General features: G+C 45.7%; 3 protein-coding genes across 3 annotated transcripts in view; 2 read left to right on the top strand and 1 right to left on the bottom strand.

Annotated features, from left to right (window-relative positions):
• LOC135814639 (protrudin-like) overlaps positions 1-4,805 on the top strand; it is an 11,328-nt gene extending 6,523 nt beyond the window's left edge. Inside the window, exons 9-13 of the mRNA XM_065327796.1 lie at positions 1-106; positions 2,158-2,232; positions 2,649-2,698; positions 3,076-3,157; positions 4,008-4,805. The exon at positions 1-106 is cut by the window's left edge and continues 9 nt beyond it. Of these exons, the coding sequence (XP_065183868.1) occupies positions 1-106; positions 2,158-2,232; positions 2,649-2,698; positions 3,076-3,157; positions 4,008-4,180 (486 nt within the window). The 3' untranslated portion in view covers positions 4,181-4,805. The remainder of the gene's footprint in view (positions 107-2,157; positions 2,233-2,648; positions 2,699-3,075; positions 3,158-4,007) is intronic.
• A 116-nt stretch (positions 4,806-4,921) lies between these two features.
• Positions 4,922-19,157, bottom strand: LOC135814641 (uncharacterized). The gene is made up of 10 exons (XM_065327799.1): positions 18,886-19,157; positions 16,023-16,223; positions 14,456-14,594; positions 13,284-13,355; positions 11,524-11,573; positions 11,293-11,338; positions 9,906-10,046; positions 6,800-6,836; positions 5,961-6,087; positions 4,922-5,220 (listed from the first exon to the last, which is right to left on the bottom strand). The coding sequence occupies exons 1-10, from the start codon at positions 19,127-19,129 to the stop codon at positions 5,186-5,188; spliced, it is 1,092 nt and encodes a 363-aa protein (XP_065183871.1). The 5' UTR covers positions 19,130-19,157; the 3' UTR covers positions 4,922-5,185.
• Positions 19,158-19,241: 84 nt separating this feature from the next.
• On the top strand, positions 19,242-20,878 carry LOC135814640 (GPI-anchor transamidase-like). The gene has a single exon (XM_065327798.1). The coding sequence runs from the start codon at positions 19,420-19,422 to the stop codon at positions 20,581-20,583; it is 1,164 nt and encodes a 387-aa protein (XP_065183870.1). The 5' UTR covers positions 19,242-19,419; the 3' UTR covers positions 20,584-20,878.
• Positions 20,879-22,896: the final 2,018 nt, after the last annotated feature.

The following is a 22,896-nucleotide window of genomic DNA, read 5'->3' as shown; positions in this document are numbered from 1 at the left end:
GGTGAGCCGACTGCAATCAGTGAACAGCCTGACTCAGCTGCTGCTGCGGAGAATTCTGACAATGGTGATGATGAGAATAGCTCGGCATCGGCTAATATTCCTGCAGGTAAGATGATTTCACAACCCAATTAGAACTTAATTCAAGAAAGTTGAGAGTAAGCCAATCGTCAAAGCAAACTGAGAATGTTGGCTGTGATAGGATGATGGTGGGAGACGAAACACCACAGCACAGGACGGCCATGGTAAGACCGCGAAACAACGTCCACCCTACTTGGGAGGCTCTTGCTAATCATAGAATGATACGTAATCTAAAGTGGCGAAGTTATTTGAACACCTTCCGAGTTGGAAGACTGTTGGTTGCGCTTTTGAGAGCTAGATTCCAGGCCGTTGAATGTCAGACTCAGTACTGTGCCAATTGTCCAACACTCTGTGTTACACTATCTCGGTTTATGTATTGGCCGACAACTACACAGAACTTGTGGACTATTGGCCTACTTTCTTGATTATATTCCTTGGCTTCCTATCTGAGTCCTATTAGAACTGTTTCCTAAATCGTGTTTTGTTTCCCAGTGCCGTCCTGTTATAAATCTTAGCCACTGAGTTCCAGTGTACAGTTAGAATGCATGCAGGGTGTGCCTGTGTGGGGTACCAGCCGCTGAGCCTATCACACAGTCTGCTTATTGCACTACTCATGGTATACAGTGCACTGTACCTCATCTGTTGTGGCTGTACATGTAGTGAGCTGGTGGGAAGTAGCGTGCAGTCTGCTAATATCCGTGCAAGTCTGGTTGGCAGTTGCTATGGGGTGATACAGTCTGTGTAGTGCTGTGGGGTTGTAGAGTTGTAGTGCTGCTGTCGACCTAGCCATTGTTGCACTACATTGCTGCTCAATGAAGTGCAATGAAGTGCAATGGTGTGAATGGTGTGAATCAAGTTAGCGATGCCCTACACCAGTACATAGCCCAGTGTTGGCAAGTCTGCACAGCGCCCGGCACGGCGTACTCGACTCGCGCAATCGCATTTTATCAGCACCATTGTACATAGTTACCGGTAATACCATGTTGTTAGCTTGACAGCACTAACAACATGTGTGAACTATAACAAGGTTTATCTTATACTAGTATTGAACTAGTATTGGGTTATGTATTACCATAGTTATACCAGTACAGTCTACGCACAAAAAGTCATGCACTTTTAGGTCACACACCCACGATAGGTCACATATTCTTGTCTCCAAGATCGGGTGTGCAACTTATTGAGAGTAGACTGTACTTTAACATCAGTAGTGTGTATACAGTGTAGATCTACACGTGTTGCTCTCAACTGACCTGAACACTAGGTGTTGGTGATAGAGTCACAAGTGGCACTCCTTTTCCCCATGCCTGTACTCTTTTGTCTGATGAGCTGTGAATTCAACTCATTGTAGAACACGGTATTAAATCATGCTGCCAAGTTACTTCACTGACGTGAAGGTGTTCCAGTTACATGTGCACACTTGTGACTGTTCCTGCTGGTACTGATGGTGCTGATGGTGTCGCTTCTTCAAGTAGTACCTGTACTACAGTTGTCAATCTTCGCACTGTTTATTTGTACCTTTTTAAACTGATCGGTGGACGCCAGCGGTGTTCAGTTGACTCCTGTATAGTTCTTGGACGGTTTGGGATTTTTACTTTGTGGTATTAGAGTTTACGAGAGTAAAGCAGCAGCTTTCGGCCTTGAGGGAAAGTTCTATTTGACAATATCTACGACTTGGTGTCATGTTGCGGATGTGAATGAGGTCGGCCAGAGAGCGTATAGGGTGGAGGTGGAACAAAAAGCATTAGGGCTTGCTCATGAAAATCTGTCCTCCTGGATGGTTTTTGCAATATTGGTTCCGAAGCTGTGGTTAGAATGGAGTACATGTACTTTGGAAATAGACCGGTAATGCTATGTCTATGTGTGAGTACCTTTACTACAGTACACCTTGACTGCATTTGTGGGATTTTTTGTTTCATTTCTCTGGTACTGATGGTGGCTGGCACTGCTGTGATTGTAATGGCCGTTCAGTGAACTTGTACTTACTGAGTGTAGGTCAGTGCATTCCTTACTAATTTATTTGTATGTGTATCGGTCTGTCTATTTCTTTTTCTGTGTGTGTTGTCTGTGTGTGCTTTACAGCGTCCTCTGTAGGGAAGCCAGGCGTAGTCAGTAGACTTAAGGCATTACGGCAGCGGCGGAAAATCACGAAAGAAAGTGAGTGTTGTCTGTCCATTGATGGGTTGCTTCCTACAGTGGCCCAAACATCTTCACAGGTATCTGCTGCAAGAAGTTAGGTTCTGCACTGGTGTGACTGCACATGTGAAGTACCAGGTAATCAGCATGCTGCAAGTAACCATTGATGTGTGATGTAGGATGGTCTTGCTCATGTTCTTTGGAGAGCACACATGTGTCATACTAAACATTTGTTTGGGCCCATCTTCGCAGTGCTCTTGAAATACACAGTGCTCTACTTCCATTGCTAACCCCTGGTTCCGTTTTCGAAGAGTCTTATGTGATCTGTCGGGGTTTTTCATTTTCTGAAATGCTGGCCTATTATGCGCCTGGGTTCATATGGCAATACCTGATGTATTGGCGTATTGCATTTTTTTGTGTGTTGTGCGTGTTGTCAGGTCTATGTGCAGGTTGTCTCGTTTCACTGTCGGGAATTTTACGTAAACGGGTAAGGGGCCTGCTGTCCAGGTACATGCACACATGCTGGCAGTTGTAAGAGTCGTGATGAACGCTGACAACTGCGGATAGCCTCTAGAGAACATTGCCAATACAGATGTGTTGCATAATATCTACATTTGTATGCAGTGGACGTGTGTGTGTGTGTGCATGTGTGTGTGTGTGTGTGTGTGTGTGTGTGTGTGTGTGTGTGTGTGTGTGTGTGTGTGTTTACATGGTGTATTTGCTGTCCCTGTGTGCTAATTACTTGTGGAAATATGGGCACATGTGTGCGTGTGTGTGTGTGTGTGTGTGTGCTGGGGTGTGTGTGTGTGCATGCGCGCGTGTGTATGTGTGTGCTTGTGCTGTTTGACCTATTGTCCAATGCAGTGTTACTGTCGGCACTGTGGTCAAGATTTCTGTGCAACTTGCTGCAACAAGGAAGTACCGCGTGCCTTCCTTGGGGCCACGGGTAAGTGGGATGCATGCAGTGCGGCCTTGCAATTGTAACACTTTGTGCATGGCTTGACCACTCTTCTGTGCTGCCTTCTGTATACACAGTCCACACTGGATTTGATGTCATGTGATGACTCAGGGCATAACTGTTAGCCCAGGGTAAATTTGAAGTAGTTCCTGGTTACATGGACTCTGCAGCTTGGTGTTAACCTGCAGTAGGGAATTGTACTGTTTTGCATGAACAACACAATTGGCAGAATTCCCTGGTTCACAAGCATGCCATGAACAAGTCGGCCTACGCCCCTGAGCTCTCTGATCTTCCTAGCCTGCCTCTCACCGTGGCGTCACCTTCACATTGTTGATAGCAGTTCTCCTAGCGTTAGATTTGGCTTCTAGCTACAAGCGTGCACATGTCAGAGAATGCAGGGACCACGTGTCCAGCTGGGATGTGTTTTATTTGACGACAGCAAGAGGCTGGGTACTTCTTATCTTAGTTCTTCAGCCCATGCTGTCTCCTAATGGCTGTGTTCTCATCAAATTCATATTGCATTCACACCCTATGATACTGATAGGCACTGGTAGATGCACTGATAGATGCTGGACACTACCTGTATACTAAATGCCTGCCTATTGTACAGCAAACTTTCGTCGATTTCGTTCGGTGAAAAAAACCCAGCGGTATGTTTGTTCCTAATTGAAGGCTTCATGAAGTTCCAGCCCGTGTCGTTCTTATTTTCCAGTCTGTTCATCATTCTTCGGTAGTGCTTGCTGTACTTATTCATGGCCTTTTTAGTTTTTTATTCAAGTTTGTATCTGTATTTGATCGCTGTGTTGTTGGCTATTTTTCTTCTCTTTCTCTCCACCAGCCCCAGCAGCGAAGACGGAGACTGTACTGGTATGCCATACATGCCATGAGTTCTTGACAACACACAGTCAAAGCCCTGCACAACAGCGTGCACGGTCCCGTTCAGCACATGCTGCTATTGACAGCACCGCACCGCCGCCACCGGTGCCAGCAACGGATGCGAGTAATAGCTAGGTGATACTGTCGGCGCCTGCAGATACTAGTGCCGGAGTGATAGCTAGGTGATACTGTCGGTGCCTGCAGCTACTCTAGTGCCGGAGTGATAGCCGGCATGGAGCTTGTCTGTGCCGGGTGCTGTAGTGACCACAGTGTACTGTCTGAGTGTCTCAGCGGTGTGTGTGTGTGTGTGTGTGTGTGTGTGTGTGTGTGTGTGTGTGTGTGCGTGCGTGTTCATGTGTCTGTGTGCAGTATATGTGCATAATTTATGGCAATATATCCAATAGTGTGCCTCTCTGTGACATCCAATATTTACCAGCAGCAGCAGTGAACATTTTCGCTCTGTCTTACTCTTCAAGATTTTACACTGCTGTACATACTTCTTTTTTTTAAATGATGCATTACAACATTACAACATACCCACGGAGAGTGCTGTTTCATTAATCATTGTGCTGTAAAGTTGACGACACGGACAAATTTCAAACTGGAGACTACTCATGCTGCATGTTATCTTATGAAACTATGCTTGATTTTCACAATGATACAGAAATCTTATTCTTGACTTTCAAGGTTTTTTCCCTGATTTGTTCCAATGTGCACTAGAGAACCATAGAAACTGAAACTTTTAACAAAGTGATTTTGATATCGTGGCTTTGTGTTTCTTGTCCCCCCCCCCCCCCGGGTGTCGTAAATTTGAGCCCAATTAAAAAAAATCAAGCTTGGTTGGTACTGGTAGCACACGCACATACACACAGAAACTTAGAAGAAAGAAAAGATGTCAATGTTCTCAGCAGTCAGGACCATAGCAATAGCGATAGCAATGGTGGCTGGGACAGACACCTTCTGCACTTTTAATACGGCATTTAATACAGACTACTGTGGAAGAATCTGAAGCGAGACTGAACTGTTAAAAAGTAAATAAGCAATAATATGTCAGAAATGAGTGCATTGGGTCACTAATCCACAACTCCATGATTTCATTAGTTTAGAATTGACCACTCCTACGTAAACACCTCGACTGTACTATACTTTGCGCTGACGTGCCGAACTGCCGGAGTCTTCAACAGCAATAAGACGTAGGCGAAAATAAATAGTCACATACGCATACATACACATACGCACGTGCGCGCATGCACACACACACACAAACAGAACACATTTGGGATTACCAAGAATGGCAGTGACAGCTTGGTGATCAGGCTCCACAGGTTGCGGACACATCATGAACTCCCAAAATTATCACTCTAACCTTCTCAACCCTGATATCATTGCTGTAGTCCTGAAGATGGCCATGGGCAGAACCACTGACAACGCGAGCATGCGGTTGCACACATGCACCTACATGTATGCGCGCACGTGTGTGTGTGTGTGCGTGCATGCGTGTGTGGTGTAGAAGGGGCAGGAGGTGCTAGAGACCCCTGGTTTCATAGAGCTCCTCATAGTGAGGGCGATGCTCACCTCCTCGTCCTCTTCTTCGCCTTTGCAACCCCAACCAATGTCAGATACCCAATCCTAGGTGGGTCGACCCCCCGAGGGTGGAAATGGTATTGAGAATCAACAAGATGTCGGCACCATGATTCCCTATACAATAGGTAATTCTGATCACTTCAATGATTTAGAGTACGTTTTTTTCTAGGTGTGTTGACAAATAACTAAAGCGCAGTGTGGAGTGTATCAAACTATTTTTTTGACAAATACTCGAAGAAAACTGCCAAAGATTGTCTAGTGTTCAAAATTGCTCAGCATTAAACTGGCAGCTATGCAGAACTCTGACAAAGGCTTCACAACCAATGCTTACCTTTCACTGATGAGCTGTCGCTACCTCGGGACTTCGCCTTTGCTGCTTTCTTCTGTCGCTTCGCAATTCTTTCCAGAACTGCACCAGCAATGAAAAATGGCACTGCAATAGCTGCTAGTATTCCCAACTGCAAGTGAAACACAGGAGCAAGAGAACAACACCATCAACAACACCAGCTATGGGAAGAAGAGCAATATCACTGTTAGCAAGAGTACCTAAGGCCGAGTAAAAAAAATTACTAGATGATCGTCCTTTTTTTTGGAAAAATCGGGGAGGGCGGGAGGATTTTATTTTTATTTTTTTACTTTTTACCCTCTCATGCACACAGTGTACACAACAACATCAAGGTTTTTTTTCTCTTTTTTTCTTTTTTTTTCTTTTTTTCTTTTTCTTTCTTCAGCAGATCGATACTGACGTTGTGATATACTAGTAGTATGTGGTCCATATAGTAAAACTCACGATTTAAAAAATAAAATATTTCTTGGGGCGCTGACAAAAACTGGGGCGGACGGGGACGATCATCTAGCTTTTTTTTTTACTTGGCCTAACCCCCTGCTAACAGTGACTGTGTAAGCACCGAGAAATGCAATGTACAGTGGAACTCTGATAAGACGTACTCCCGCGTTGGGGAGTGAAAGAAAGTACTTTCTATTCAAGGTACTTACTATCCAATGTACTTATTATCCAATGTACTTCCTATCCAAGGTACTTCTAATGCAAAGTTAAGTCCCAGGCATGACCAAAACGCAAACATGTGTAGTATGTCTAATCAGGACTCTGGCCCAGCCTTACACAAAGTACAACACATTGCCAAGCATGCAATGCACAGTAAGCCTTACAATTGGAACTAGTCGATCCACAATCGATATTCCAGAACTGGAAGAGGGAATAAAGAAGAAGAAGAAGAAGAAAACCAGAAGAGGTTGAGTAATTGTGTATCACCATATTCAACAAAAGAACAAAGTATGGCTTAGACGTTAAATACCGCGCCACTATCGCTAGAAGCAAGAGTATAACCCCCAACGTGTACAGCTCCCGCACACAGTGCTGTCCCGACAGAACTTCAATTACATGTAGTTGATGTTAATTTACGATGCAATGCTTCTCGCACAAGTAACATAGTTTCCCTGCACTAGTGCAGTACCTATAGTTTGTACAGGATCAAATGGGGTACACCATGTACCACAGCCTCACAGGCTAAGGATACGTCGCTAGGCCTCTTGGTTGCCACATGCTTTCTTTCTGACCAGTCAATATGTGTGGGTAGTGGGTAGGCCTGGCAGACTACCGTCTACTGGCTATTAAGCCTAGTTCACATTCGACGCAACGCCGACGGTACGGGATGTAAGGGCTTGTCGGGAGGGCTGGGGTGAGCTGTAAAATCCTGTACGGTTCGTACGACACGACATGCAGCAGCCGTTACGACGTTCAACGTCGAACGGCGCGAGTCATAAGGCACGGTCCGTGACGGGGTGACTTTCGAACCTAATTTCTCGTTTTTCGGGACTTCTTTTCAATTATTCCTCCTTGAAAGAAGCGGAATCAAGTTCACAATACCAGTTTTTAATGAAGATCAAAAAATTAGCCCTGAAAGTTGAGGCATTCAAATAATAACCCCAGGAAATGATAGAATAGTTCGTCTGTCACGCTTCTGAACTATCCCTAAATACCATAAGTGACATGAGATCTTATGTTGCTAAAATTCAACTCAAGTCGTGCTAGCCATTCTGTGAGTTATCATGGGAAGCGCAGTGTTCAAAATGCTAAACATTTCCAAGTACGAATCGGGAGTAGTCGGCGCACAACGCCGTCTCCTGTTCACACTCGAATTGCAGCCGTTTTGTATGCTTGCGTCCCCGTCTATGCCCGTCTACGGTATGAAAAGTTGGATCGATCCAACTCTTCCCGTCGCTTCCCGATCTGTACGGTAGTACGGTTGCGTTCCCGTTCCTGGTGTTCACATTGGACGCCGTCAGACCGTCCCGTCGCTTCCCGTCGATCCTTACGTCGCGCCCCGTCGAATGTGAACTAGGCTTTACCCAGCCGTACCCATTGCTTTCTTTCTCACCATTCAATTATGTGTGATGATACGTGTACAACGTGCATTGCAACATTAAAAACTAAAAACTTGAAATTCTGCCGACCAGTGTCGAGAAAGCACCCATAGTGGAGCTGCACACTCTTAGGGGTCTCGGGGATTACGCACTCTTGCTAGAAGCCAGCACTAGACTTGACCAGCATTTTAGCACTGATGCCAATTTCCATGGTACACATACTCAGCAAACAAACTAGCCATGACTTGGGGCATGTTCGATTGGTTGGAAATGGATGCAGAACAGTCGCATCCACTCGATATGTGCTCGTTCGTTTCAACTAATCCGGATCCAGATCCAACGGATTTGGATCCGATCAACCCTACTGCGTGAGTAGGGTTGACCGGGTCCACCGGATTCTTTTTTGCCAACAATTGTACTCTGTACGTGGTATGTGTACAAATGGCGGGAATAAAACTTATATAAAAGTGATGATGCGGAAATCATTGCTTTCTCTCATGGAAACCCTCAAAAATCATTAAAATTCCAGATTCGATCAAGGGCAGCATTTGATTGGACCTTGCTGGATCCAAAGGATCCACTCAATCGATCTGGATCCGGATCCGGATCCAACCAATCGAACATGCCCTTGGTATCATTTCGAAGTTATTTGGGCAAAACTACTAAAGACGTTAATTTCTGATCTAGATGTACATGTACACGTTTCAGTAGAAACTACTTCTTTCGGCAGATGCGGCAGATGCGCCAGATGCGGCAGATGCGGCAGATGCTTTTTCGTTTTCTACCCCAAGCGGTGGATTCTACTCTCCTCTGCCGGCTCTACCAAGTTAGAGGCTGGTAGAAATCGGTAGAAGTTGGTATTTCTGTATATGTAGGGAAATGGAGCTGCTTTCCACAACAATTGTACATAGTACTGTAGTATCTACTGTAAAGATTGCAAAAATGGGTGATACTAGTATCCGCACTTTGCACCCATGACCTACTGAAATTGGTAGATCTATTTTCGTGCACTTCTCAACATACAGTACAGCTACTACAAGTACAGCCCTGGCCACAGAAACCTAACCTCGTGAATATAATAGCACCGAGGACTACATGGCCCTAGCACCACACACACGCGCACACACACGCACACACGCGCGCACAAACACGCACACACACGCGCACAAACACACACACCACTCTGCTCACTGGAGTGCGGCGCTACCTTACTCATGAGGTTGGATTTCTCTGGCTAGAACTGTAGTACATGTACATGTATATCCGTGCATAGTGGTACAGTGACAGTAGAAATCTGAGCTTTGCGCCATCCATCAGATGTTGATGGTGCTTAGGGCCGGGTTCCACTGCGGCTCCGCTGCCCCGCTGCTCGTCTTTCGCGGCTTGGAACGTCATCATTACCATAGTGACCGCGGCTCGAGCTGGAGCAGCGAGTCCGCGGCTCACCGCGAGCTTTTGCTACGATTCTTGACCAAAAACTGCGAGCCGCGGTCGCGGCTCGACCTGTTTCCCGTACTTTGCATTGTTTGTACGCCAGAATTTTAAAATTCAAATTTTAATTCGTTGCGCAGGGCAGAACACGAGGATTTGTTTGATTTCGCGCGCGCGCAGGCAGGTGAAACGTCATCAAAAAGTGTGGACCACGACCGCGGTACCGCGAATGGCGAGTGACAGTGGAACCGCGCTGCTCCGCTGCATGCAGCCAAGTGCCGCGGAGCAGCGGAGCCGCGGAGCCGCAGTGGAACCCGGCCCTTATTAACAGCACTGCAGTGTAGTGGATTCTCATGTTCGCCATGTGCTGATGAGGTATGCTGCACCTATCCAGGTTGGCAGTGTGACACACCGTACAAGAACCCACCAACACTCTTAGCCAAGTTACAGCAAGACTCACCCTTTAGATATAGGCTCAAGCGTGACTTTCCGCTCATCCACTTTCTCGAAACCCGAACTCATGAATGCTTCCAATTGTTTGCTAACTGGCTGCGTTGACTGGGAGTCAACAGTAAAGCGATACATCTGTCCTTTACGGAAACTGCAGAGAGAACAAATGGGAGATGTCGAGAATCCAACAGATACTTCCATGTTGGGGAAGAGACATTTACACACACACACACACACACACACACACACACACACACACACACACACACACACACACACACACACACACACACACACACACACACACACACACTACCGTAGAATCCCGCGGATAAGCCCATGGGCTTATCTGTTTCACAAGGACATTTCGGTGGGCTTATACGAGAACATGGGCTTATACGCGGGCATGGGCTTATACGCCGACACCAAGTTGTGCTATTGAAAAGTATCAAGGAAGTGAGAAGTACATTGCTGAAAACCACTGTGCAAACAAAAACAACCGATGATTGTGCTGAAATGTATGAAAACAAACGATAATGTGCATGTACTACGTACATGGTATGGCCAAGAGTCCATAATTTATGGACTCTCGGTATGACCTAGGCCCATGGGCTTGTACGATGAAGCTTTGTGATGTTCGACCAAACCCTGGGCTTATGCGCGGGCATGGGCTTATACGCGGGTGGGCTTATCCGCGGGATTCTACGGTATGTTAAACATAGCAACTTGTGCTGGGATTACACCATTCAACAGCTTGCAAGGCTGATGAATTGACTGCTACTAATTTTAGCCTGGTCTACACCACACAGCTGATTGAAGTGACTTTTTCTGGCCAGTGAATCCCTATTTTTCATTTTCCATTTTTTTCTCCATTTATCCAGGCAGGCAGGCATAGTGGGATGGTCTAAAACCATGATTGAGAAACAGAGGGTACCAGGTTCAAGTCCTGCTTGGAAGCGGAAGGATTTTTCCAGCTGTGCTGCGACCCACAGTTAATTGGGAACTCGTGGCCTGGCACGAGGGAAACATGGATGCAGTGAATGGGATTTTCGGTCTTTGACCACTTTGTGGTGGGTCTGATCTACTCTCCTCCCACCGCTTAGGAGCTGCATCTGCGCCTTCAAGAGGGTGGTGGCGTTCCTGCGGATGCGGAAAACTGGGCCTTTGGCCGAGTCTCACGCAAACCGTGAATTTTTTCTTTCTTTTTTTCCCCATTTTTTAGAGATTCACACACATGCACGCACGCACAGACACGCACAGATACACGCACATGTACACAATCACGTGCATGCATGATAAAGGAGAATTCAGGGACAATAAGAACATGGACAGGTATCTGATGCCAACATGAACATGCGGAAAGACATGATTGTTAGATTGACACCACTTTAACTTACAAATATAGCTCTGGACCAGACTCTGTTCGAAACCGTTCCCTCAGTTCTAAACCATACACGCACAAATGGATATACGCATGCACACACAAGCACACACGTACACACACATGCAAAAGGGCACACACCACTTGGTCATGTGGCCCAGCACTAATAACATTGTAGAATCATACGTAAGATAGCAAGTGAAGATAACTAAGCTCATGAGTAAAGCACTGTAGGGAATCTACTCACTGGGGCTGGTGTCTAAGTTGACAACACCAAAGACAAATCGACTCCTCAATCTGTGCAATGACCAAACACAACAAATTTATACAGAATTAAAAAAATTACTATTGCTCTTGAAACATTGAAAGGATTGGGAGTACTTCAAATTCAAAGGATCAGTTGGGGAAGTGAACTGCCTGACAAGAGAAAAAAATACCACATCAACCAGGACTCGAACCCGGGACCTTGCATGTCACGGCAATCATAACCATCTGAGCTATGGGACCAGGCCGAACCTAGAAGGCGCTGACAAACTTTTCACTCCAAAGGCAGCTCACAACACGCGCCACGCAAACCGATGGCACTGGGGTCTTTTTCCCTCTCCCAGGTTGCTCTTGAAATTGTGCGCATTATCAAGACCATAATACAACAGGCCAGCAGCACAGCAGCACCGCACCAGCACAGCACAGCAATAAGCCCATTGCGCAATGACGTAATTGTACCATAAACACCCCAGACAGCCACCTGGGCATGGTCGTCTGGGGGTGTTGAACAGTGCATTCCTGATCCCAGTGTACTCACATGCATTACTCATACCTTCCATATTTGGCAATGCGCAATGGGCTTATTCACAAACGCACTTCAGAAAATGTGGCCTCCTGCACAGTGACTGCACACAGTGCATGTTCAGGTGTGCCAACATCAGCAGCAGCAGCAGCAGCAGCAGCAGCAGCAGCAGCAGCAGCAGCAGCAGCAATAGTACTGGTATAGAGAGATACAAGCTAGAAATGAGCAGTTCCACGAAAGTAATCTGCTATAGAGTAGACTAAGTCAGCGTGAAAGTGCTACGGCAGATTTTTTAGTGCAAGTAAAGCTGTGCGACAATCACATGTATGACAGCAACCCCAGCTTCATGTATGTGAGATATCTACTACTAGAGTGTAGCACATGTGACATATGCAACCAGTTTACACTCCAGCACCACTCCAGCATGTAAAGACCTCAGTGTGGGAGGGGTGGGGGAGGGGGTACGTGTGTAATTCACACTAGCCGGTGAAGAAGTTACAACCAATACCGAGTACAATGTACAAGTACTGTACTTTTATTTCAAAGTACACGCACACGGCATAACAACTGTACGTGACAAATGTCATAGGTTGAAAGCCTACGCTAACAGCACAAGGCACTGAGGTTAGGATGCAATCCACTAACAGGAGGCAAGAGAGACAGCGGGAGAAATGAGAAGAAGAGAGAGAGCAAGAAAGTGGTACTAGTGGCGAGAAATAGACACCCGTAGATAGATAAGTAGATACATACGTTTCTTTGTAACTTTGTCGGCAAGGTCGCGGAAATAGAGCTTTGTAGTCACGCTACCAGTCTCCTGTTTGTTGGCTGTGTGCTAGTTAGCACATAGATGTAAGCCCGCCAGCCAGCATTGATTTTCTTCTTACGCATTTACACACGTATCACCTTTGTGCCAGAACTGCTGCTGCATGGCTCCCAGTCACACATACACAGACATATCGCATGCACCTAAAGTTTGCGCTATTGCCCCCCCCCCCCCCCCTATGTCCAGGCTGCATGATTCAACATGAAACTAGAGTCACAACACGACTTCCTCTCTCTATCTGTAGATACTAGATGGGTACTTCAAAGTAGATAGATAGAAGGGGGGGGGGGGGGGGAGACCCGGAAATCGTGAAATAAATAAATAGATAAATAAGAAATGCAGTATGATAGAATAGAGTAGAGAGAGAGAGAGAGGGAAATCATTCACACGCTCTTACCGTGATGCAGCAGTATGTAGTGAAGTGTGTCTGGCTGAGCACAATGGGCAGGATACATAGTCATTTGACATACTGCACAAGAACAACAAGAACATGAATAAATACTACTGGATTCTGATACGATAATTATGATACATGTGTACAAGAGTACATAACCAAGAGTGTGCAGCTCCTATCTCGAGCTGCGATGGGTTCACCCACGGCGGAATTCGTCTATTGCGTCATTCTTTGGCTGAAGTATGATCAAGGGCGTATGCTTTCTCGCGCATGTTTTGTAGATACGGTGAGAGTTCATCAGGTTCAGGACACATCGATCTATCGTCCGTTGTTCTGCTTCGACTACCGTAGCTGTGATGTACAAATTCTTTGTACTTTGATCTCTAACTATGCATGATGGCATCAGCGAGCCAAACAGCCGCCAAAGACTGATGTCATAAAAAAATTCCGCCGTGGGCTGGGGGATCGTCGAGTTGCACACTCTTGGTTATGTACTCTTGATGTGTATATGGTCTTACTGTCTCCCAGGGTTACACATTCATATGCACACACGTAAATCTCTACACCAATTCCAGCACCAGCACCATGCCCACACAATGCCATCAAAACAGGTACAGTAGAGAGTACATGTTTGTCTATCTCTACTGTACATGCATGTACAGTGGAAGTCGCACAGGATCTACTGTACTCGCACTTTTTTCTTTAGTACTTTTGGTACTACAGTAAAACCTGGTTTGAGCGACCACCCCACGGTGCAAGGAAAAGCGGTCGTTAAAGCCAGGTGGTCTTTAGAACCAGGTCCCACAGTGTCTGTGTAGAACTGTCCTTGCATGGAAAAACGCTTGTTAAGAGCAGGTGGTCGCTAAAACGAGAGGTCGCTTACACCAGGTTTTACTGTACATACAAACCGGTACCCTGCCACCTAATATTTAATTCCACCCCCAACAAGCTATATTTCAGCTGAGCATCAGAATTATTGGTCGTCACAGAAAAAAGTGACTGGGACTGAAAATTAAACATGAGAAACATGAAGTTTGCACGTTCGCGTTCCCACTTTGTGTGTTGAGGCAGGGTGGTGGTCTGGCACAAGCGACATGACAGACAAGTTGACAAAACCTAAAATAAAAGCGTTCACAGTGAGCATGCATACGTCTAGAGTCTATAGATAGACTTACAAGAGGACCATCCAGTCACCAGTGGTAGCACCAGTAGCTGCCTGTGTGTCATGCTCAAATGTCTCATCGGTCAGCTCCTGTACAGCAGACTCTAGACTGTCAGAGAGCCACATGCTGATGGTGTCAACACCCCATTCACCTAGACAGTGTAAGAGAGTACACAAACAGCAGGCTCAGTGAGTCATAGTAAGTTAGAGCTGCCTAGCAGAACAACACATGCTGGTATGCATGTGTATTCTTCCCAGTAGGACTTGCTATTATGTTACATAGCACAGCGGACACATTCACATGCAGGAGACACTTATGCAGTCCAAACTATCCCCAATCAATTTGTAATACATTCTGCCAACAGGACACTGAGGACAGATTTATGTCTAGTCCAGCAAAGTACCCGCGATCAAGAGGTTCCACTGCACTATGGATTTCAAAGTACACATACGTCAATAAAAGAACATTCTCCACAGTTTACGTGTACACAAGACGACAGTCGTTCATCAGGTTCTTGTAACATTCTGCTTTCTACTTACAAGTAGTGACTACACCCAATTTCCAAAACTTGCTCCGATCGCTTCGATTTTGGTCTCATTCGATTCTCCCAGGCGTAGTACATAGGAAATCTGCAAGTATTATTCAAATCGGCCCAGCCATTCTTGAGTTATAGTGATTTGAAGTGCGCCAAGTTGGACTTTTGCTGGAAACAGAAATGAATGGGAGTGATGGGAGAATCGAGAACGACCGCACAGTCAGTGCATGCAGTACAGTGTACAGTGCACACGCCTCGTCACTCGAACTGCGCGTACGAAATTGCATACTTTGGTATGCTGGCGCAGAACAAATTCGCTCGTAGAGGAAGACGAAAGCGTCTCACCACCTTGTAATTTCACATGGCCAGTAGTGTTTCGACGCTGAAGACGATGGAATAGTCCGCGACGCTGCGACCCGACCAGAACAACCCAAAATTCATACCCTGAAAAAGGGCTGAGCGCAGAGCTCCTAAATTTTGTCGTATGGAAACGGGACTTCGGGTCTCAAGGGCACCAACATCTCTCTCAGATAAAGCAATTCACTCAATGCGATATTCTACAATTTGACCTGACCACGCCGAAATGCACTGCCATGTCGGATTCTCCCATCGGAAGTATAGAAACTTGTTTCCAAAAAATCAGCGTCTGGGTGCGAGGGAGTAAAGTCACTATTACAAGTGCTTTTCACAGTACATCACCCCCAATGCTACATGGTATCACTACATGTACCACTGACTGGATTAGGAGCCAGAAAGCTACAAAGGTGGAATGTGAAATCCTGCTATCAAAGGCCAACATAGAATACAAGAGTGCTACACCTACGCAGTGTACCAATGGGAGCTAATACACATACACATATACACATAATTATACGGTGTGACAAGTCATTTCCATTTCATAAAAAAAAGTAAAATGAACAAGACGTACAGGCGGAGGCTATGCCACGTCACATACAATACATGTCATGTATATGACTGTACACTAACTTCTAGCAGCACAGACTACGGGCAGAGGTCATGCACTGACACACAGGCATCACCTACCAGCATAGACTATTGGCAGTGCATCACGGTAGAAGAGCAGTGATGGCAGCGGCTGCTTGTCATCAAACCAAGGTCCTGTCCTTGGCACGCTCACGTCACTTTGCACAAAGACTAGATCATCAATGTAGTCGGTGCTTTGCAGCCATGCCTCAGATGCCAACTGACGGTGTTCTGCACATTGCTTGTCACAGCTGCCAGAGTCTGAAATCCAATAAGAATAGAAGAGAGAAAAGCAACCAAAGTCATGATGAGAATTGCTCTGGTTCAGCATGAACATATTTTGAAATGCATGCAAAGATTGCTGATGCTGAGGGTTAATAGGGAACTGTCACCAACATGTGCCTGTATTGACAAAAGCACACATTTTAGGTTGATCGGAGAGGCTGCAGGTGGGTAAATTTTTCCCAATGGGCCATATCGCAAAGCAACACAGTTTCAAAAGTTAGTGAATCGTGATACATGTACACGTCGTGTAGACTCCTTTTCAAAATTTCAGGGTGCCCCAGAAGTTGCTTTGGCCAACCTGGAAACATTTAGCCCTGATGCAGTCACTTGCTAAGAGCAATGCCCTGGAGGAACACCCGTAGTACATGCACAGTAAAGTAACGCAAGAACGTGCCACCACCTGGATCCCTTGACGGTCAGGTTTCTGAGGTGGAGCATATGAGCATGGCCTGACTGCAGGGTAGAAACCATGTACACTGCATGTTGTGAACTCAACCCATACTCATTTCACCTTTGAGCAGCAACATGTTCTGCATAGGAATAGTGGGCTGATGCGGGACCATGGGTGACCCCAGTACACATAGGCTGGTGATTTCCAAGATGCACCCGCTCTTTCAGTCTTTGGTATGGCTGGCCTCTACTCGACAATCTGTCAAGCCGTGCATGTGGAAAGACGGCCACTGCAATGTAAGCTGTGGTTCGTCCACTGATCGATTATCCCATTATCCGTCATAAAAATATTACTATCGAGTGAGCAACATTGTTGTAGAGATGTAGATGGATGTATGCTCCAACGGGGTAGATGAGCTCTGAAGTCTTTGTGGCTGACTCTATCAACACTACCCATGATGCTCGCTCCAATGTCCGGGCAAAGAGGAGTTCGGACGAGTGCGTGGGGTGTGCTCTTTGATGAGCGGATATTTCATCCGAATGCTGCAACTGTAAAACCGGGAATTTTCGGTGGTGTGATATTATCGATATTTCCCAAAATCAATGGTTCAGTAGCACGAACATTTCGGTAAACCAGTTTTCCGTACTGCAGTAGGCAAGCATGTACGTATATTTTCGGTGCGTTTTATTTTAGGTAAAATTACCCAGGCGCGTACGCAGGGGGGGGGGGGGGGGGGTTCCCGTTGCCCGGAAACCCCCCAAATGTTCCAAACGAGCAACGTTTTTGGGCATATTTTGGTAGGGCGCACGATCGATCTGGCAAGAATGCAAAACTTCAACAGATCGTAACTCAGTCAAATCTGGCTCAAATCCAACGATCCAAATATCCAGGTCGAATAGAAATCTCTCAGCGGTCGGTTGAAACAATTTGCAACGCGCTGCGAGCAATGTCTCTTGAGATAAATCGTTCGTAAGGTGAGCCGCGATCTCGCAATTTCAAAAGCGCGCAGTGCGACTCTAGTATCGAGAATTTGAGACTTTCGTCACGCTGATTTGCTCAAATTTGCAGGGGCTTCACTTGTGATATGTACAAGAGTACACAGCAAACAAATCGAAACTCTGCGATATCGCGATCAAGAAAAAAGAAATCGCTGGAGCAGGATGCGTTTGGGCCTTTGGCCCAGTTTGGGGCATTTTTTCGCACCGTCGCTGCACTCTACCGCTATAGCATACTAGTAGCGCTGGATATGTACATGGCTGTACTGTGTCCTGGCTATCATGTTCGACCTCATTCTCTCCCTGGTACCTTTCCACTTCCAGGAAGCCTAAGATAATGAAGATTGAGTGAGTAGAACAGAAGTTATGATCCAAAGAACACGAAAAAATGTATAATTTTGAAAATTTCCTAGGGCTCTTTAGAAAGGGTTAAAACGAGTCATTGTTTGTGATTCGGTTGGAAACCCCCCTAGAGGTGACCCTGCGTACGCGCCTGATTACCCGTACCGAAATTACCGAAATTTTCCGGTTTTACAGTACTTACAAGCAATGTGGAACAAACTTTACTGCAACTCCGGGTTTCAGGATTATCGGGCAAGAAAATATTCTGCTACTTACTCATCACACAGGGAGGACTATGGACAAGTGCATGTAGTAGAACGGCAAGCGAATTGTCAACATCAACCGTGGATTGTTTACAGCCCTAGGCCCTAGCATTAACCACAGCAGGTTGCTACACATTGGAGTGCTCTCGCTTCCTCAAGCATCTCTGGCTCACTGACATTCCATCAAAGCCTTGTGCTGAGTAGTCGGTATGTGCGCTGTCGACTGTACCATCGTTTGCTAGAGCATGACTGTATCAGTGTGGCCGCTTACATTTGACACTGCCTCTATACGCCTAAAATAAAATATGTACAGCTCTATAGGTCACTAGCTCTATGGCTTTATTATCATGTTGCTGAAAATACATATGTGGCACGCAACACATACCTAACACAGGTGGAGAGACTGGAGGCCGTTGTCCAAGTGTTGTAAATGCATACAATATGGGTTCTACAATTTTTTGTAGAAACTGAATACGTAACTTACATACATGTACATTGTACGACTGTAGTACTGACTGTCTGTGCAGGTATTTCTACTGAGAGCAGAAAAAATGTCTTCATATTTGACAGTCTCTTTAATTCCAAGACAGCCCTTGAAATTTGAGGAAAGGGGTGCATTAATTTACATTGTACAGTACTGTACTTACAAACAAATACAGCCACTAGGCGATGGTCGACGACATACTGTGTCAGTTCGTCAGGCGTCAGGAATTTCACGTCGTCGTACCCATGTCCATTTAGAAAGCACGACACCAACAATAGGATAGGTAGGATCGTGGTGCTCATTTCTTGCAGCCAGACTCCGCACGGGAGCAGTTCAGCAATGAATACGCGACGAAAACTACTACATGTACTAGTAATTGAAACTAAAACACCATGACATGCCTTCATACAATGCAAATAAACAAATGAACAGTCAAACAAAACTACAAAAGTCATTCAACCAGAAATTTTCAAATCGCATTTTTTTTCGATCGGATCCAATCTTTCGAAAAATTGTACAACTGAACTGAGCAAATCTGTCGAACTGGATACAGCATGTCTTGCAATTTGCACTAGGTCTATCTAACTCTAATAATTGTTATTTCCAGTATTATACCCCGCCCTGCAATCGCAGTATTGAGAGAAGGGAACGTGATACACAAATGATGCAGCCTTTGTAAGGCAAGTCTTTTTACAAGATGACGATGTTGACTCACTTTTGCTTGTGGATTGTAACTTTGCTGCTGACACAGAACTTTGTCTTTAGCTCAGATCTACGACACACAAACAACTGGGCTGTGCTGGTGTGTACATCAAGGTATTGGTTTAATTATCGTCATGTAGCCAATACCCTATCTGTGTATCGCAGTGTGAAGCGTCTTGGAATTCCTGACAGTCAAATTATTTTGATGTTGGCTGATGACATGGCATGTAACCCCCGCAACAAGGAGCAGGGAACTGTATTCAACAACCGTGCTCATCAACTAAATGTCTATGGCACTGATATAGAGGTGGATTACCGTGGGTATGAGGTGACAGTGGAAAATTTCATCCGTGTCCTAACCGGCCGTCTGCCCAGCTCTGTTCCACGATCGAAACGACTTTTGACGGATGACCGCAGCAATGTGCTCGTGTACATGACTGGACATGGTGGAGAAGGATTTCTCAAGTTTCAGGATGCAGAGGAGATCACCAGTGAAGAACTCGGTGCAGCGTTTGAGCAGATGTGGAAGAAGCGCCGTTATTCCAGTTTGATGTTTCTCATTGACACATGCCAAGCGGAGTCGCTGTATCGCTCTTTCTATTCACCGAATATCATTGCTGCTGCAAGCAGTCGTGTATCAGAAGATTCACTGTCACATCATTCAGACCCTGCTGTTGGTGTTTCAGTCATTGACCGCTGGACATTTTATATTCTAGAATATTTGGAGCATGTCCGTCCCAATAGCAAGAAGACTGTCGAGGATCTCTTCAGTTCTTTGAAACCCAGTCAAGTGATTTCCACACCATCTGTGCGCAGGGATCTCTTCCCCGTGCCACTGAATAAGGTCCGCATTACTGATTTCTTTGGCAGTGTGCGGAAAATTGACGTAACACCAGCTCTTCCTGGCAGTGGCGGTGATGTCATGTATGCCAGTGGTAGTGATGCTGGTACTGCTACTGCTGCTACTCATCCTGACAATATCACATCTCCTATGCAGGAGCATACTTCCCATGGTGCATTGCTGTATTCCACTAACCCTTCTGATCAATCGCGTTCAGAGCGTGAGGACATTTCCAGCAAGGATGGTGCCATGGGGCACTATCTGTATGCTGCTGTGCTGCCTCTTCTCTTTCTAGCTATTGTGCTGCTCAGCTTATGATAGCTGTAGTGCCAGTGACTGTTATCCCAACATGCAGATATAGTTTCGTAGTCAAGTGGCTACTTTGAGAAGTATTACTTTTTTATTGAAATTTTCTCACTACATGTAATTTTATGTTGCACTGTCATGTTTCTTCTTTTGTTCCCATGGTGCAGGCACCTTCTCAATTACTATCAGCAGTTACTTCGAATTCATTCATCTCAGCCGCTTCTTCATCTCCGCAATATCTCTATGCCGCGTGCTCGTTTTAGCTACATGTACACGAAGCCAGATGAGATCATCAGTCAAGACGTGAGTGTGTGTGTTGAATAACTTGTTACCAGGTGCAGTGAAACCCCGACAACGATGTACCCCGTCGGGAAAAGGAACAGGCACATGTACTTCAACTTGTGATCTGCAATTTTGTGTCTACAGTGCATTTCAAAACTATAGACGCGTAGGGTTTTTGAAATATTTCAAATTTGGCTGGAACTTTTTGAGAATAGTTTTCGGAATATTGCTCAGGATCGCTCCACAATTACTCTCATGTAGTTTCTAAAGGATTGGATAACAGACGCCCAATTTGGAAAAAATTATGCACAAAGTGATCACAGATTTTATGTGGTATAGATGCTGGCATAACGGTTTTTGCCTAGGTACGCGTCTATAGTTTTGAAATGGACTGTAGGCAGGGTTGGCTATACAGACCAGTATGGTAAAGAGGGTCCGAACCGGGGCCAGACTCCATATGGTGCAGATGGTCACAACAACTCACAAGACTGGGGCTCTGCCAACCGATGATGGTTGTAGCCAGGAGCACTGTTTTTGACGCTCCTACACGCATCCAGTATCAGTAGACGATGTATGTCAAGCGACTCAAAATCATTTTCTCAGGATCACTGTTATGCTTGCTGTTGGGATGCACTACAGTACGTGCCCATGAGGTGTTGCGATTGGTCACAGCTCGAATCACACCCGTGGGCTTCTTCACAGCCAATTTGATCGGTAGTCTACTAGATTTACTCCAGAAAGGCAGAAATAAAGAAAAGAAAATGAAACTCCGATAAGACGAACACCACCCTCCCTGGAGAAGGGGAAAAAAGTAGTTTGTACCCAAAGTACTTTTTACCCAAACTTTTGGTCCGTAGCATGGGCAACACAAAGCATAATCTGCCAGAAAGGCAGAAACAAAGAAAAGGAAATGAAACCGTGATAAGACGAATACCCCCCCCCCCCCCCGAGAAGAGAAAAAAATTAGTTTGTACCCAAAGTACTTTTTACTTAAACTTTTGGTCCGTAGCATGGGCCGGGGGGGGGGGGGGGGGGGCGGGCGGGGCAGCACAAAGCATAATCATGACTGTAGTTTGTCAACTAATTCCCTGAGTGCAATGCACGTGGTGTCCATGTGCATACTCTGAGTGCAATGCACGTGGTGTTCATGTGCATACTCTGAGTGCAATGAACTACTTGTGCTGTTACCACCAGGCCAATCCCTGGTAAGTAGCAGGCCGTGGTCCAGTCAACTCATGGCTATCATGCTGATAATCATGCTTCAGTGGTGCATACGAAGCCCTATCAGACACAAAGTGGCCGATGCATGTTTGTATTAGTGCTGAAATGCAGCCGGATGCTTGTCAGCCACAAACAAGTGTTCATGTAAGCGGTATTTACTACTTCACACGTACACTCTCGCTCTGAACTGGGCTCACCTATGTCTACCGTGAGCGTTTCCCAATCAGATACATCGTGAGAGTTTCCCAATCGGCCCGTGTGTGTGTGTGCCCCTCCCTGAGGAGCGAGCATTTTAAAAGCTACACAGACACAGCATCTTGAGTCAATTGATTTCATTTCATTTTTTAAAGATAAGTTGCGATAAATGTACTTCTGCCGATGAAACCAAAGGGCTAGTATAGTTGAGAAAGACAATGGTCACAATTATAAGTAGCATACACTGTACATGTAGTGGTAACGGCAAGAGAGCATAACCGGTATAGGGTAACATTATGTTCAGCAGAGGGTGATGGGCAGTGTGATCAGCAGATCAGCAGAGTAACGGACAGCAGTGTGGCTGATAAGCTGGTACTGTCACCATGCCACTGGATGTTTCCGACGGTCATAAGGCATTGAAAAGTAAAGGTAATGTTAGGAAACCGCTCCTGGGAAGTAGTGGAGGCTGTGAAGCGGGGACACGCCATGTTACGTTATATTATACAATGTCACGCAATCCACTATTGCTACTGCTAACACCATGTTTCTAAGCTTCTATTCCTGTATCTTAGGTGCGTAGAGCGGTTCATTGAAGTTTGATGACCGTCATTGCATTGCTCTCTGCAT

This window comes from Sycon ciliatum, chromosome 4 (assembly GCF_964019385.1).
Source record: "Sycon ciliatum chromosome 4, ocSycCili1.1, whole genome shotgun sequence".
NCBI classification, from domain to species: domain Eukaryota; kingdom Metazoa; phylum Porifera; class Calcarea; order Leucosolenida; family Sycettidae; genus Sycon; species Sycon ciliatum.
The sequence above is the reverse complement of the archived record's forward strand: the minus strand, read 5'-3'. Positions and strand labels throughout refer to the sequence as shown.